Genomic DNA, 15,616 nt, shown 5'->3' on the forward strand with positions numbered 1-15,616 from the left:
AATAGTGCTTGAACTGCACATATTCATGCCCATCATCGGGAGGTCTCGGTGTCTGCCCGAGGAGTGCCCGCGCATTCTTTGAGTTGTTGAAAATATGCTTTTCAAGCAGTGGTGAAAGAAATTTTTCCGATTCTTGACTTAACACAGTCAAGAAACTCATGGAAAATCCTTCATATACCGCTCGGCGCAGCCCATAGACGTGTGCATGGTCACAAACATAGACTAGAGCACGGACGAGAGTTCTGATGCTGAAATGTGGACGTTGTCCAGCCCCGTCGGTGAGTTTGTTATGGTTGCTAAGCGTCTTCGTTTCCATATACAGCTGCGCGAGGTCCGAGACGATTCTCGAATCCCCAAGGCTCAAGTCGCCCAGATATTTCTGAATCAGGGATAGAAGGTCGTCGAGATCACTGTCCGGGGGTTGAACATAGCATTCAGTGAATCGAGACCTGAGGCCTGGAGGAAGATCTTTCTTTCCTGCATCGGTAGCAGGGTTCATGGCACCGAATATGCGGAAGTCCGGGTGTCCAAACACGCGCTCCACGTCTCCAGCTTCGGAAAGCAATACAGAAGGCGATCCCTCTGTACCATGGTGCAAAAGACTGGCAATGTTCTCAAGCGTGTCTGGCGAGGCCAAATTGATTTCATCGAGGAGCACCCATTCTCCATTCCTCAACGCACGGACGATCTTTCCCTGTACAAAAGCGAATGCGAACTTGGCATCGCCCTGGGACACTTGCATCTCAAAGTCCTCCAACTGCGCCGAAAACCGATCCCATCTCTGTCGCAGATATTGGTACTTAGGCGAGTCGAGCTTTCTCTTCTTTGAAGGCTGTCCGTCTTCACCCGCCTTTTCTTGTGTGCCAGATTTGAACACACCTTCGGCCAACCGTACTGCCTCATGCCAGAGGGTTAGCAGACGAGCCCAATTGCCTGCTGCAACGCTCTTCGCAACGGACGACAAGAACTTCTGGTTTTTCTTTGCCGAAAACGTCAGCTCGAACAGCGCGTTGAACTCGTCGAGCATGGGTACAGCCATAGTGCGAATATTGACGGGTTTGAAGCCACCTAGCAAGTCGGTGCTTTCACTCTGTTGCGACAAGTTTACTACCGTTAGTTTCTGGCGCATAAGTGTAGCAAGTCGCTGGATCACTGTGGTTTTGCCAATACCCGTTTCTCCAACAAGAAGGGTAGGCTCTGCCATTTGAACCGCGGCAGCGACTTGTTCCATGAGCTTCAAGGCGGATCTTGTGGAAGCGAAGCGAGACGAGGAAGATTTCGAAATGGAGCCACTGGGGATTTTGATCTTCTGGCAGGTTTCTCTCCCAAGGATGATGCTGTTTCCTTGGTCGGAGTATGGGGGCGTTCGCTCATGCAAGCAAAAGCGCGCGCGCTGCGGCGATATTTGAAGGGCTTCCGCGACGACCAAGGCAAGAGAATCTGCCAGAGACTTTTCGGGAATATACGTAAGGAATATATCCACAATATCTAGAAACATCTCGTCTTCAGCTCCCTCTGGCGTTGCTTCGTAACCGGTTTTTGCGCCGAGATTTTTTAATCGCCTGTGCATTCGACTGCAAAGCTTTATCAGGTCGCGCAGGCCGGGTGTCCGGCCTTGAGAGCTCTTGATCGCAAGGCTTCCATGGAACGAGGTGCAGAGCTTTTGGTATACATTCATGATCGTCGGGACCCGCGATTCCAGTAGAGGGAACTTTTCCGTGATCACTTTCTGAACCTCCTCGATCGAGAAAGAATCCACTTGTACGCGCTCCCATAGCCTGCTCCCCAAGATGTTGGTGCTGGGTGCAACCTCTTCTCCGGCAATGTTATAGGAAGATTTCATTGTCGCAATAATTTTGAAACCTTCTGCACATTTTATCCGCTCTTTTCTGCTGGCAATGGTCAACTCTCCCTTTTCAATAATTGGGAGAATAAGGCCGATCACTTCGGAAGGAGCGCGGTTCAAGTCTTCAATCAAAATCCAACGACCTTCTCTTGCGGCCTTCGTCAAGACACCAGGCTGCCAAGCAAACGAGCCCGTGGCAGGAGACGTAGAGTACATTCCAAGAAGACTCTTGGCGTCTGTCTGTTCGTTCAAGTGTAATGTGACCATTGATTCGGACTGGCCCATCGTCGCGGCAATGTCGTTCACCAATGTAGTCTTTCCTGAATTCGGTAAACCGATAAGCAACATAGGCTTCGATTCGGTCAGTGCCGTCGCGATCTTGCGGAGGTTTCCGATAGCGGTGGGTGTCTTGACAATCGAGGAGGGCGACGATGGCGTTTCAGTTAATCGCGGAATCAGAACGCCGCAGACTTCGGCCGTTCGGGGGGTGAGATAGTCTCGCAGTTGTTCTGTTTGCGACAAAGATTCCGGAATCGACCGTGCTGACCTCGCCAGCTGAATCTGCTTCTCTAGTGTGTTCCAACGTTGTTCCTCCCAAAGACCGAGGCAACGGTAATCAATCACAATGCCCTCCCACTCCCCCTTCACAGTATCTTCGGGAATATTTGTCCATACTATCCGCTCCGTTGCAGCATCAGCGGCCCGCATGTATAAAGCAAAGCATCGTACTGCCAAATATCTAATGGATCGATCGGGGTGTCGGAAGAGAGACTGCAGCCGTGACGGTGAGACGGCCTTTGAGAATAGTTCCAGGTCAAAGGACATAAGTCTGAAGATGGCGAGGAGCAGCGTGCGAAGGGTGTTGTCTTCCAATTGCGAGGGCGCTGGGGCGTCCGACGTAGCCAAAGCCGAAAGAGGACCAGCCCGAGAGACGGCATACTGGCTGGCAAATGATCGCAAATATGGCGCAAACGGTAGGATTCGTCCAAAGGCTGAGATGACTTCGACCTGGTCGGCATGAAGGTCGGAAACAAGCCATCTTGCTGCTAAGTCAACAAAAATAGGTTCGTATATGCAAAAAAATCGTTCTATGCATGTTGACCTCAATGCGCCAACCGCCAGCGCATTCAGGTACTGAGTCCCAGAAGCTGTACGAATGAGTTCCGCAATCTCATTCGGGAGCTGTTCCAATATTTGGGACTCATTAAGAGTCCTCGTGTATGCAGGTCCGGCATTCATATTAGCCTAACCGCCGGAGGAGCTCCTATGATGAGTTTGATAAAGATGAGGTCGAAGAGTTTCTATGTCAATTGCAACTTTTTTTTTTCGGTTTTCTTTTTTTTTTCTGCCGTCATTTTCTGCCCATACATGTGGCGCCGCCCCACATTGTATGGCTCACCGCCTTTAGCTAATCACGGAGCTTCTGCCACACCTCCGATATCAATTGATCCCATTTGTTGAGAACGTGGTTCCAGCATTGTTGAACGACAAAGAAACATGGTTGTCTGCGATGTGGATGCTGGGACATTCGTGTGATACACTATATTAACCATGCGCGATATTCCAGAGACGGGCGCCTCGTCAGCGTCCCAAGATGGCTCTCAACACTCGTTCAACCAGCACGGGGATGACCAGATACACTCGGAGTATGCCCGTGAGGGGACTGATGACCCGCTGGTCGGGACATTGAATGAACCGTAAAGGATACGTGAAATACTTTATTGCGCATGGTCTAACAGTTACTTTTACACAGTATATCCTTCAAGCGCAAACAAAAACGACCATCCCGGTTTAGTCTATCGAGCTTGTTCTCGAATAATAACGAGTCCGGTGCCGGTGATGCTTCCTTCGATTCATCGACTATCCGGAATGGTCAGCCCCCGGAAGATGGGTCATTCTCGAGAGGCAGCGGGCATGGTCGCGGCGAAAATTTGAATGTCCAGAAAGAGGGAGGTCTTCTGGACTGGTACGTGGAGGGACCCGGGCGACGAGTGGGTTATGATGATCAAACGGCCATCGACTGGATATTTGAATACACGAAGGAGCGCCAGAGGAAGAGACTTCTATACTCAGGCAACCAGGGGATTGTTGGATACGCTCGCAGGCTTCTCGATGCTAGTAATGTCTGGCTTATTTTGATCGCTACGGGAATATCGGTGGGGATCATTGCAGCCTGCATTGACGTTGCTAGCGACTGGCTGGGAGACTTAAAGACCGGCTACTGTAAGAACGGTCCTGGTGGTGGGAAGTTTTACCTCAACCGAAACTTCTGCTGCTGGGGACATGATGGTAGGTCTTTGGCATTGGACTTCGACCCTTGGACCAGCTGCTGATGTCACGCCAGATTTCTCCAAATGTCTGGACTGGGTTCCATGGAGGGAAGCTCTGGGAGTGTCGTCTTCTGGCGGAGGCTTTGCCGTCGAGTATATCTTTTTTATCCTTTACTCGGTATTGACTCTCATTGGTTTGTCTGGCCGAACACGATTAACATAGTCACCAGATATTATTTGCCGTGTGCGCTTCTTTCTTGGTCAGAAGCTATGCCATTTATGCTAGGCATAGTGGTATCCCCGAGATCAAGACGATCCTAGGTGGCTTTGTCATCAAACATTTCATGGGGTCGTGGACTCTTGCCATCAAATCCCTTGGCCTAGTTGGTGTCCCCATCCCATTTGGAATACCCCAGTGTGTTAATATGAGCAGTGTTTGTCTGTTGCTTCTGGGTTATGGCTGGGAAAAGAAGGTCCCCTCGTTCACGTAGCATGCTGTTGTGCCAGTCTTATGATGAAGCCTTTTGAAAGTCTCTACCGCAACGAAGGTATGTGGACCAGACGATATTCTCTAATATAGCAACTAATTTTTTTAGCGAGAAAACGTGAAGTTTTATCTGCAGCTGCCGCTGCCGGTATCTCTGTTGCCTTCGGGGCACCCATTGGAGGTGTGCTCTTCAGCTTGGAGGTATGTCTACCAGATTGTATTTAACATCCAAGCACTAATGCATTATCAGCAACTGTCTTATTATTTTCCTGATAAGACAATGTGGCAGAGCTTTGTCTGTGCCATGGTTGCAGCTGTGACATTGCAGGCGCTCAATCCCTTCCGCACTGGGAACATTGTCCATTACCAAGTCAAGTACACCCGCGGGTGGCACCGCTTTGAAATCATCCCGTTCATTATCCTCGGGATTGTGGGCGGTCTTTACGGAGCTTTCATGATTCGCTTGAACATGCGAATCGCCAAGTGGCGACGGTCACGTAGCTGGTCTCGACCGATTTTGGAAGTTACTGTGGTTGCACTCCTGACAGCTCTGGTCAATTTTCCGAACTTATACATGAGAGCGCAAAACTCGGCGCTTGTCCACTCGTTGTTCGCCGAATGTGGCACCACAGGGACTATATCTGATGACCTTTTGGGTCTTTGCAAACAGGGTGCTATCTCAACTACCACAATTGCTCTTTTGCTGATGGCCGCGCTTCTTGGATTCCTCCTTACGTCGATCACTTTCGGTCTGGACATCCCTGCTGGTATCATTCTTCCATCTGTTGCCATCGGCGGTCTATACGGGCGTGCTTTAGGAACAACTTTCAGGATGTGGCACGAGACCCATCCCGAGTTCTTCTTATTCGGCAACTGCCCGCCCGACATACCGTGCGTGACCCCGGGTATCTACGCCATCATCGGTGCCGCTTCGGCTCTCGGTGGCTCCACAAGGATGACTATCTCTATCGTCGTCATCATGTTTGAACTCACGGGCGCTTTGACGTATGTGATTCCAATTATGATTGCAGTCATGTTATCCAAGTGGTGTGGCGACATCTTCGGCAAACGAGGTATCTACGAATCATGGATTCAGTTGAATGAGTATCCGTTCCTCGATCATCGCGATGATACGGCTCCGCCAGATGTACCGGCCTCCAAAGTTATGACCGGATTCGATGATCTGACGGTTCTTCCTGCCGTTGGCCATACTATTGATTCCCTCCGCAACCTTCTTGTGAACACTTCATACCGGGGTTTTCCGGTGGTGACCGATACGTCGAATCCTATACTTCTAGGGTTCATCTCTCGCAACGAACTTTCCTATGCCCTGAAATCCTCGACGTCTCCGGCAGACCGAGAATTACCCGGAACAACCCAGGTCTTCCTTGCCCATCAGCCGTTTGCCGATCCCGCGGACACGCTCGATCTGCGACCTTGGATGGACCAGACGCCTATTACGCTAAACAGTGGAACCACATTCCTTATTGTTCTTCGGATGTTCCAACGACTTGGACTCCGCTATGTCTTGTTCGCTGATAAAGGAGTGCTCCAGGGACTGCTTACCAAGAAGGACATATGGTCTATCATCAATGGAACCGATCTCCATAAATTCGACACTCTGAGACACGATGACTATGGTCGAAGTAATGACGCCGAAGGGGTTGGCTTACTCGATGAGGATGACAGGGACAGTTTTGCGAGTTCTATGGGGCGTCGACAGTCCCTTTAGATAGAGCTATTTTGTCTGTTTTTCTATCTGTATAGAGATCATATGGCTAGGGATTAAAGTTCGAAGATTTTATGGGACATTGTATAAATTTTCAAATTGGTAACTCTGATTCCAATTTACTAGGAGATGTATAAAAGTGTCTCCCCGCCAAAATATACTTCTGAACACTAACATCCGAAATACTATCGGTAACTTAAGGCCTGTCCCATGAGCACAAAATGGCACCAAAAATGATACGAAATAAATCTCCGCATGTATTATCTAAATCAATTCCAGTACAGACCGGAAATTCAAGAAGTTTGAAAATGCCCCTCGAAGATAGTAAATGTCCTCGACCGATGACATACAGGCGCCCCACGGAGTATTTCTGCCGGAACAATTGTCTACCCACCGCCTTCTCGATAACCAATCGGTGCCCCAATTAGCGTCGGCCTTGCATGACAGGCTTCAAGATCTCGGCCAATTTCAACATTGCAAAGACCATATATATCACTCATTCCTTGCGATCTCCCCGGCCCTCAACCGCAAAAATGATGGCGGATCCGTTCGAGGTTCGCATGCGCTTCACAGCGCAGCTGCAGCATTTGAATGCCTCCATTACTTCCTCACAGAAAGCGGCGCATTATGCGCTCAAGTACCGCGACATGGACGAGGACCTTCATTCCTGTATTTTAGAGCAGCTGGAAAGAGTACGCATCATACTATACCGCCCGTGCTCAAACCAAGGATAGTTCGGAACTGACTTTTTTCTCTCTCTCAGAATAATATGAACAACAGAGCGAACATCATGTACTTCATCGAACAATTCTGCGAAATGGCCACCAAAGAAAACCACACTCCCTACGTCCGCATGATACAGAGAGACATCCTGCGCGTCGTGGACTCCGTCGTACCGGCAGACGGATCAGGCGCCGCAAATGTCAAGCACGTCCGTCGGGTGCTCAACGGCCTCCAGACAAAAGAGATCCTATCCGCTGAAACGATCACCGAAATTGACGCGGCGTTGAAGGAGCGAGAGTCACACCAGGCGCATCTGGATCTAGAAGCTGAGGAGGCACCCGAAGGCAGTGCGGTATCGAAGAGTGGCACGCCGCGGGGGTCTCGGCGGGTGGATAAGAGGCAGATCGAGCAGCGGATTGAAGAGGACCGTGAGCGGAACAAGAGACTCCGGGAGAGCATGTGGACAGTTAGTGGGGATGATGGGGATGAACATGGGAAATTTTGGGATGAAGCTAGTGATATTGGGGAGGATGATTTTATTAATGCGAGTGAGGAGTTTGTGGAGCGCCAGAAAATGGTCACTGCGGTTTGAATGCACAGGCTCGGCTTAAGGCTGTTAGTTTGTGAGCTCTGTGCGTTATCAGAGTATTTGGTTTCCCATAGCATCGCGACTCGGAGTTGTTGGGTTTGGTTTTGGAAAGCATCGAAGTCGGATTGGCGTTTATATATGTGGGAGTTTTTGTCACGAATCAATCATAACATAGGATCGAATTTGACCACACTACGGTGGATACCCATATGTACAGTACTGATGGCCACAGAATAGATCCCAACCAAAAGTCATACGCCCATCGAGGAAAGGATGTCGTTTCTAGCCTGATGGTTCATTGATTGTGCTGATTGATAGAAATGCTGTATCCCTCTGTCCCACTGTATAAACCTCAACGCTCCCGCGCCTGATAGCCGTTCCTGATGTGATCCCCTCTTTAGTTAGAGTCACATGTACCTCTCCAGTAGAGCCAACCAAAAAGAAAAGCTGGCAATTATAAACATGCCCGAGCATCTATTTCCAGAACTATATCAAGAGATGAAGCTTATATCAAGTATGTTGAGACCCACTAGAGGGGCTGTCCGCCTTCGGACTAACGTGCCACCGACCAATTTTGATTTCTGCCGAATTTCTTCGATAAAAAATATCCGAGATTCATCGCAATCAGATTGACTCTCACAACGGCCATTTGGTGCTTGCAAAGGGATTCTTCTGGTCCTCTATGTTCTCTCATATCGTCACCGCAGCAAAAGGTCTATTTGCTGGACAAAACTCCGACCCTGACCTGCCCACCAGCGACTCCAGAGAACTCCCCGCGAGCAAATCCAACAAATCCAAGATGGTGACCGCTACGCGACGACGGTCATTCCCACCTGCGGATGAGCAGGAATCGGCAGTCAGTGGGGTGCAGGATACGAATTCGAAACGCAAGTCTGGTGCGACAAAATCCGACAAACCTGAAACGCAGCGCAGTAAACGACGGAAGAGGACCAGTCTCGAGGCGGCCCAAGATAGCGAGAACGGCACGTCCAACGAAAAGCCCGAAGTCGCGGAGGAGCCCTCAGCACAGCCAGAGCAGAACCAGCCTACGAAACATTTCCGATTCGGTAGCGAAGAGCCCGAGTTGCCGTTGGATACGACAGCGGAGGAGCCCGCAGGGGATGAACAAGAAAATGACAGCAGCGACGATGACGACGATGCCCCAGAGCAAGTCAACAATTCCGCGCAAGTGCTCCAAGCTAAGACGGAAGCCAAAAAATTGGAACGAGCCCGGCAAATGTAAGCGCAGTTATACATCCGATCTTCTTGATGGTCCTGGTGGATTCTAACTTTGTCACAGAGAGGAGCAGTTGAAAAGAGAAAAGAGAAAGCAGCTGGACGCTTTGCGCAAGCAACAAGCGAAGAGCTCGACCAAGAAAAGAGAGAGACCGGATGACATGTTATCTGAGAGCACGGAGACCCTTCAAGGCTCGAACACACAGGATGCTAGGCGCTCTGCCCTGCCGGCCCTTCTTCCAGACGATATCCTGAATGCAGAACCCGTTGCGAGACCGCCTACACCGCCAGCCGAAGGCATGGGCATTGTTCACAGAAAGCCTAACAAACTTCGATTCCTCGAGAAATCGGAGAAAGCGCCCAAGGACGTGGATATGGGCGATGTCACCATCCGAGTTCTCGATGGAGACTCGTCACGAAAGAAAGCCAAGACGACGACATTACCGCCGAAGACCGCGAAACCGGCGCGGAATGCCAAGCAGAATTGGTTGAATCGGGGACGCAGCACGGGGCAGGTCAATGGTTTGAGAAGGACCACTGGTGGTACCGGGGGGTTTGTGCGCAAATAGAAGTACAATTGAGGCATGCGCGTAATGAGCAACAGTCTGTATATGAAACTGATAGGATGCTATGCATATCCAGTCTTACATATTCATCACTAACTTGAGAACGATAATTACACTGTAGGGTGGGGGATCATCCTTGTATATGGCGCTGGATGTGCCGGGAATACCATGATTAATGTAAAAGAAATCAACACGCGGTAGATGATATCATCATAATTGCTTTTTTTCTTTCCCCTTCAGTCAAATCTATAAAAATGAGGTTACTTTTCGAACTATGAAAAACGCTGCGTGGAGAGCAGAATGTGATGTCCTACACCGCATTGGGCCAGCCCGTGCACGTGTGGAGCTTCAAGCTATCCTTGGCCGCATTTTCTCTCACCTCCATTCCATCCTTTCGCTTCTTCCACACAACCGCTCCCAACCGTTGTCATTGGCCCCATCCGTCAATGGCGGATTTTTCATAAACCTTACTGAGCCTCAAAACCAGGATGGCCTCGACAGCGGAGACCACGCCGCTCCTTTCACAGCAGCAGCAGCAACAGCAACAGCAGCAACCACCGCCGCCCAATACGTCACCGAGATCCCGCCCACCGAGGACAGTGACCTTCAACCCAACAGCGACAGTCAGTACATACCATGATGCCGCCTCTGCGGATCCTTCGTTCAAATCGCTACATGCTGGCTCCGCTTCAATGTCCAATTCGCGAGGACCGAGCGGACTGTCCGCCTTGAACAGCAAACTCCGTCGTCGCAACAGCCACGGAGGAACCTCTTACAGCACGTCGTATCCGGCCCCAACGTCGGCTCCCAAAGTCGGACCCCAGCGGACGACGAAGAAGGCGCAGAAGCTGAAACTTCTTCCCGACCCGATCACCGAGGAGGAAATCTTGGAAGGCGATACCCCGTCCGATGTCTATTCGCAGATCACCCGTATCAAGGAACCCACGGCCCGGAGTCATGCGGCACGCTTAGGAAAGGCAGACAGGGATCGGGTGCCCCGTGTAACGGCGTACTGTACCGCCAATTCGTACCGATTGGAAGGGGTAATCCGGTTCCTGAAGTCACGGGCCAAGACCCGCGGGGCCAACCCGAAACTGTTCGACGAGTGCGTGTATTCATCTTACGATTACGACTATGAAAACAAGCAGAAGGGGATACGGAGGATGGCCGAGGAGAACGCGGGCGCTCCCGAAAGGCCGGCTAGTGAACGACGATACTCGGACAGCGCCGTCGAAGTTAACGACACGAATAATGTTCGACGAGAGAACCTGATCGATTTTCAAGATTCGGAAGCCCATCCGGACGGGGCGACGACCTCCGAAACGGCAGTCTCATCAGCGCACGATGCAGAGACGCCTGATTTCGACACCACAATCCACACGCCAGAAGTCTTCCTTTTCGACTACGGCACGGTCGTCATATGGGGCATGTCGCCCGCGCACGAGTCCCGCTTTCTCTCCGACATCTCCAAATTCGCAACCTCCATCCTCAGCCCGGAAGACACGCAGATCGAACATTTCAACTTCTACTACGCCCGCGAGTACCAAGCCCGGATATACAACGACTTCATCTCGCTCCGTGACCCCCGAAATTACATGATCAAGCTCGCCATCTCGCACGCCCTCGCACAGTCCGTGAAAACATCCCTCTTCGAAGACCTGGTGTCCGAGACCATCTCGAACACGGCCCCTCTCCCGGCGCAGATCGCCCAAACGGGCAGCGTCAACCTCACCCGGCGCCAAATCAACATGCAAATCGGAGAGCTGTTTATCCTGCGGATCAACATCCACTTGCAAGGGTCCGTCCTCGACAGTCCGGAACTGATGTGGGCCGAGCCGCAGCTGGAGCCGGTGTATCAGGCAGTGCGAAGTTACCTGGAGATGGACCAACGAGTCAGTCTGTTGACGGAGCGGCTGGACGTGATTGCAGATCTCCTGGCGGTGTTGAAGGACCAGTTAACTCACCGCCACGGTGAGTATCTCGAATGGATCGGTACGTACAACAGATATTTCCCCAGTTTTATATGGTTGCTAACGATCGACGACAGTCATTGTTCTCATCGCGGCAGAAATCCTCGTCGCAGGCATCAACATCGTCGTCGATCTGTACGCGGGAGTTGAATAGAAACGTCATTAATGGGTTTACGCTATCGAACATGCTACAGCACTTTCTTTCTTTCTTTTTTTTCTTTGCCGTTTTCTTCTTTCCATGTTTTTCATTCATTAAGGGGCAAACTGTTCCATTCTTTTCTTTTCTTTTCTTTTTTCACCCCCCTCCCCTCATCTGTCTATTCTTCCTACGGAGTTGGGTACAGCGCGGGCAGGCTTGCATCATCATCCAACATCACACATCGAGAAAATTGCCATCACACTATACAAATCGACACTTGCAACGACAACAGCAGCAGCAACAGCAACAGCCGCAGCAAAACAACCTTCCATGTATCATATAATTTCTACCATGTTAATATGGAGAATCGAAAGGCTCAAATATGATTCTACCGCTTGAATGAACATCCATTGCTCATGTTTCCTTGAGAGCACATAACCTATCAGAGATTGCATTTCTCTTGCCCTTGCCTTTATCACGATGCCATCTCTGAAAAGGTCTCTGACAAGAGACTCAAATGTATCCATGTTGAAAGGACGTGTGTTGTATAATGCAAGTAAATGGTAAAAAGAGACAGACCCATATCGCGTAACAAATAGTGAACAACCACAATCTCAACAACTCCCAATCTGAACGGACAAAGAAAAGCTCCTCACATAAGACACAAAAATAATTAGAAAGAAAAAAAAAATGAAACATGTCACTCCCAAACCAAATTACACATACAAGAAATAAGACAAAAATAAATTAAGACAGGACAGGAAAAAGGAACTCAAGAAAGAGGAGGAATCAAATCAACTCTCCTCCTTCGGCTCCTTCATGTCCATATCCATTGGCGTCGTGGCACCCTCATCGTCCTCAGGTTCCGGCCCCCGCGAGCCCTCCGGGGGTTGTTGACTGCCGCGGTCACTGCCCTCGTTGGGATTGCTCTCCTTGTCGCCATTGCTGCCGGACTGGACGCGGAAGGACGAGGTCATGTCGTCCTGCGAGGGGGCCGGGGCCAGGCGCGGGAGAGTCGAGGACCCGACTACGGTGGAGGGTTCCACGGCGTTGGTGGCGGAGGCGGCGTCGTCGTCACCGAGTTCGTTGGGAACGTTGGACTTGCGGGAGCGTTTGACGCGGAGGGGACGCTCTTGGGGCTATACAATTATATTAGCTAGAGATGGATAAGAGGCAGACAGACGTCTAGCTAGGACAGGGGAGGGTAATAATGGAGGAAGAAAGAAAGAAAGAAAGGAAGAAAAAGGTTAATAACATACAGTAGGAGGCTGCTCATCCGAGCTCCCCTCCGTCTCATCCTCATAATACCCCGCAGCAGACTCCCCATTCTTCTTCTTCTCCTCGGCGATACCATTCGCGCCAGCAGCAGACGACATCAATCCCGCGGCGCGGGCACGCAGCTCGGAGCTAACGCCGCCGGCCTGAGCTTCCTCCGCCATGCCGGTGACCTTGGCGAGGTGCTCGAGCAGGATGCACGACTCGAGGCGCATCTTCTGAATGTACTGCCAGCCGCGGCGGTTGCGGACGCTCATCATCTCATTTTCGGCCTCGATCTCGCTGAGGCGTTTTTTGAGGGCGATGCATTTGCGCTTGTAGGCGACTTCCACGCTGGGTGGGTTCGAGGATGGTAGGGAGGTGTGGTGGGCTTTAGTGGTTTCCATTTTGTTTTCTATTTCTTAATTCGTCTCTTTTGTCGGTACTCCTCTGTCTCTTGTTTGAAGCTCGTTGGGACGATGGAAGGGTTAGGCGGCGCGTTTCTGATCTTGTGTCGGGACTGATGTGGTCGAGCGCAAGATTGGTGTGAGGAGGGAGAGACGCAGGTGGGGAATAGTTGTTGGAAGATCGGTAAGGAGGTATAAATTGCTGCGGCGACTCGCTAACAAGGCGCGAACAAGCGGTCTTGTCACTGCTTCTGGGCGGGCAATTTGCCGGTTAAGGATGCGACAGGCGAATGCTCCCTTTCCAGTCCGCACAGCGTCCGCAGTTGCTTCCGGGTGAGGATCGATGGGTACGGGGGAGGCAGAAGGCGTGTCCCGAAAGTCTTGCCCTTAACCAACAGTCAAGAGTCACAATGCGAATGGAGGCTGGAGAGAGGAAGGACAATGAAGTAGGAAGTTGCGAAGTCGAAGAACAATCGAAGGATGAACGCTGTCTCTGCCTGAGGCTGGGATGGCGGATGCGTTCTGCCGGTCGTGCTCAAGGCGGTCAGCCATGATGCTGTACAGACCATCTGCGATCGTCTTCAACGGAGTGCATTACATTTACGGCTAGAATTTCCTATTATCATAATTCCATTCGCTAATTATAAAGCAACGCTACTCTGAAATACCCAGAACAAAATCTACGCCAACACCTAATGGCCACCGGTGGTGGGAAGACCCAGGAACACCTTGAACGAATCATAGCTGGAGATATCGTCAATAACGCTTCAGTTCCATCTGATAGCAGGTAGGGAAGGACTTACATCAACCACTGGAAACCAGTCAATGTACCTAGCATCACAATACGAACAGGGAGGCCGTTCCACAGCCCTGCAAATCCAATGTTACGGTAGATCCGCGACACCGCTGTCGAGGCCGACTCCCCAGCTGCATCAATCAGTACGACCATTCCATCAAAGCCAGAAGAACGAGAAAAGAAAAGAAGAAAAAAAACATACCCTTGCGATCAGCATTCAACTTGCTAACCATAACATCAGCCGGATGGCTAACAACCGCACAAAAGATGCCCGCAATATAGCCCCCCAAAAAGCTCACCCCGGTCTGCGGCAGCATCCCAAAGCTCTCCTTCGGCCTGCCCAGCGCCCAATAAAGCCCACTAACCGTCTCCTCAAACGTCGCGAACTTGGTCATCGTGTACGGAATCTGACGAGCCCACAACGGCGCAATGCCCTTATAGAGACCCCCCAGCCCCTCCTTAGCCGCAACCTTCCGCCAGCCCTCGCGCAGGGTGCCCGCGTAGGGCGGCAGGGTAGTCTGCATGCGGACCTTGACAGCCTCGAAGGGGCAGAGGGCCATGTCGGCGAAGAACTCGGCGGAGGCGCTCGCGCCGAGGAAGACGAGCGTGCGGTTCGAGTTAGGGAAGAGCTGCTCGCCGTAGAGGTACTTGAAGTACTCGTAGAAGCCGTATTTGCCGGCTCCTTGGAAGGAGTAGCCCACGAGGGTGGGGGTCCAGCCGAAGAAGACGCCGCGGAGGCCTTCTTTGGCGAAGATGGAGCGCCATGCGGAGAGGTTGGAGGTGTAGATTTTGGGGTCGACTTGGCGGCGGCATTTGACGAGGTCGAGGGGGGTGACTGATGTGTGTGTAGGTCCTGTTCATACTGTATTAGAGGGTGCTGACTGCGTAGTAAAGATAGTTGCGAAACGTACCACAAGCTGTACATCACGGAGATCATCCTATCAGTATTCAACTCATTCATCGCAATTGACAAAATACTGAAACCTACCGATAATCCCACCAAGCGTACAACTAGCAAAGTACTTCGCGGTGTTGGGCTCAATCTTCCCAAAGGGGAGCTTGCGCTCTTGCGCGGGGGGTGCCATTATCTGAGAGAATATCTAGGAAAGCCTCGACTGGATGCTTTAGACAATTGGATTAAGCCAATGATTTGACTCTGACAGCGTAGAGTCTAGCAGGTAATCAATAGTATGAGGAGTCTATACAAAAGCAGCAAGTGTTTATGTATGGGCGAAAAAAGCAAACACAAACGTATTAAAAAGAAAGCCGGCTAGAACAGGATGTATTCTCCGTTGCAGCAAGTAGACCACTAGTTATCACTCATCCTGTTATCCCAGGCCTGGACTCGTGGTTACATCATGTCTCATCCAGGTCCTGTCGACCCATCAGAGGGATTCCATCCCCGGTGCTGTATGACGTCACCTGCTCGTCACGTAACCAGCCAGTCCAGTGAGTAACTGTGGCTCGGGCTATTGTTCCTGATTTGGAAAATATTGTTGTGAATTAGGGCAATTGTAAACCTGCGAAACCTGTGCTGGCATAGGTTTATCCCACGATCTATATTCAAGAAGTGTGGGATCCTCCAGATTAACGTGCTAAAGAAC

The 15,616-nt window shown here is 50.9% G+C and overlaps 6 protein-coding genes across 6 annotated transcripts; 4 read left to right on the forward strand and 2 right to left on the reverse strand.

The window, feature by feature from the left end:
- Nucleotides 1–3,344: 3,344 nt before the first annotated feature.
- Nucleotides 3,345–6,408, forward strand: BDW47DRAFT_13505 (chloride channel protein). The gene is made up of 7 exons (XM_024818234.1): nt 3,345–3,543; nt 3,600–4,135; nt 4,191–4,294; nt 4,347–4,499; nt 4,550–4,664; nt 4,713–4,804; nt 4,854–6,408. The coding sequence occupies exons 1-7, from the start codon at nt 3,398–3,400 to the stop codon at nt 6,333–6,335; spliced, it is 2,628 nt and encodes an 875-aa protein (XP_024673533.1). The 5' UTR covers nt 3,345–3,397; the 3' UTR covers nt 6,336–6,408.
- A 432-nt stretch (nt 6,409–6,840) lies between these two features.
- On the forward strand, nt 6,841–7,852 carry BDW47DRAFT_103192 (CTD kinase subunit gamma). The gene is made up of 2 exons (XM_024812018.1): nt 6,841–7,024; nt 7,096–7,852. Exons 1-2 carry the CDS (start codon nt 6,866–6,868, stop codon nt 7,645–7,647), a joined length of 711 nt encoding a protein of 236 aa, XP_024673534.1. The 5' UTR covers nt 6,841–6,865; the 3' UTR covers nt 7,648–7,852.
- A 427-nt stretch (nt 7,853–8,279) lies between these two features.
- BDW47DRAFT_13511 (uncharacterized protein) lies at nt 8,280–9,524 on the forward strand. Its single transcript, XM_024818248.1, has 2 exons — nt 8,280–8,883; nt 8,945–9,524. Exons 1-2 carry the CDS (start codon nt 8,327–8,329, stop codon nt 9,447–9,449), a joined length of 1,062 nt encoding a protein of 353 aa, XP_024673535.1. The 5' UTR covers nt 8,280–8,326; the 3' UTR covers nt 9,450–9,524.
- Nucleotides 9,525–9,934: 410 nt separating this feature from the next.
- BDW47DRAFT_124517 (YagE family protein) lies at nt 9,935–11,570 on the forward strand (the record flags this gene model as incomplete). Its single annotated transcript, XM_024816272.1, has 2 exons — nt 9,935–11,438; nt 11,494–11,570. The coding sequence occupies 2 exons, from the start codon at nt 9,935–9,937 to the stop codon at nt 11,568–11,570; spliced, it is 1,581 nt and encodes a 526-aa protein (XP_024673536.1).
- Nucleotides 11,571–12,145: 575 nt separating this feature from the next.
- Nucleotides 12,146–13,351, reverse strand: BDW47DRAFT_13519 (uncharacterized protein). The gene is made up of 2 exons (XM_024818271.1): nt 12,815–13,351; nt 12,146–12,694 (listed from the first exon to the last, which is right to left on the reverse strand). The coding sequence occupies exons 1-2, from the start codon at nt 13,214–13,216 to the stop codon at nt 12,350–12,352; spliced, it is 747 nt and encodes a 248-aa protein (XP_024673537.1). The 5' UTR covers nt 13,217–13,351; the 3' UTR covers nt 12,146–12,349.
- Nucleotides 13,352–13,833: 482 nt separating this feature from the next.
- On the reverse strand, nt 13,834–15,263 carry BDW47DRAFT_103196 (putative mitochondrial phosphate transporter Pic2). The gene is made up of 5 exons (XM_024812019.1): nt 15,001–15,263; nt 14,924–14,929; nt 14,215–14,865; nt 14,020–14,143; nt 13,834–13,960 (listed from the first exon to the last, which is right to left on the reverse strand). The coding sequence occupies exons 1-5, from the start codon at nt 15,095–15,097 to the stop codon at nt 13,909–13,911; spliced, it is 930 nt and encodes a 309-aa protein (XP_024673538.1). The 5' UTR covers nt 15,098–15,263; the 3' UTR covers nt 13,834–13,908.
- Between the last annotated feature and the right edge of the window lie 353 nt (nt 15,264–15,616).

The sequence above is a fragment of the Aspergillus candidus genome, assembly GCF_002847045.1.
Source record: "Aspergillus candidus strain CBS 102.13 unplaced genomic scaffold BDW47scaffold_13, whole genome shotgun sequence".
Taxonomy (NCBI): Eukaryota; Fungi; Ascomycota; class Eurotiomycetes; order Eurotiales; family Aspergillaceae; genus Aspergillus; species Aspergillus candidus.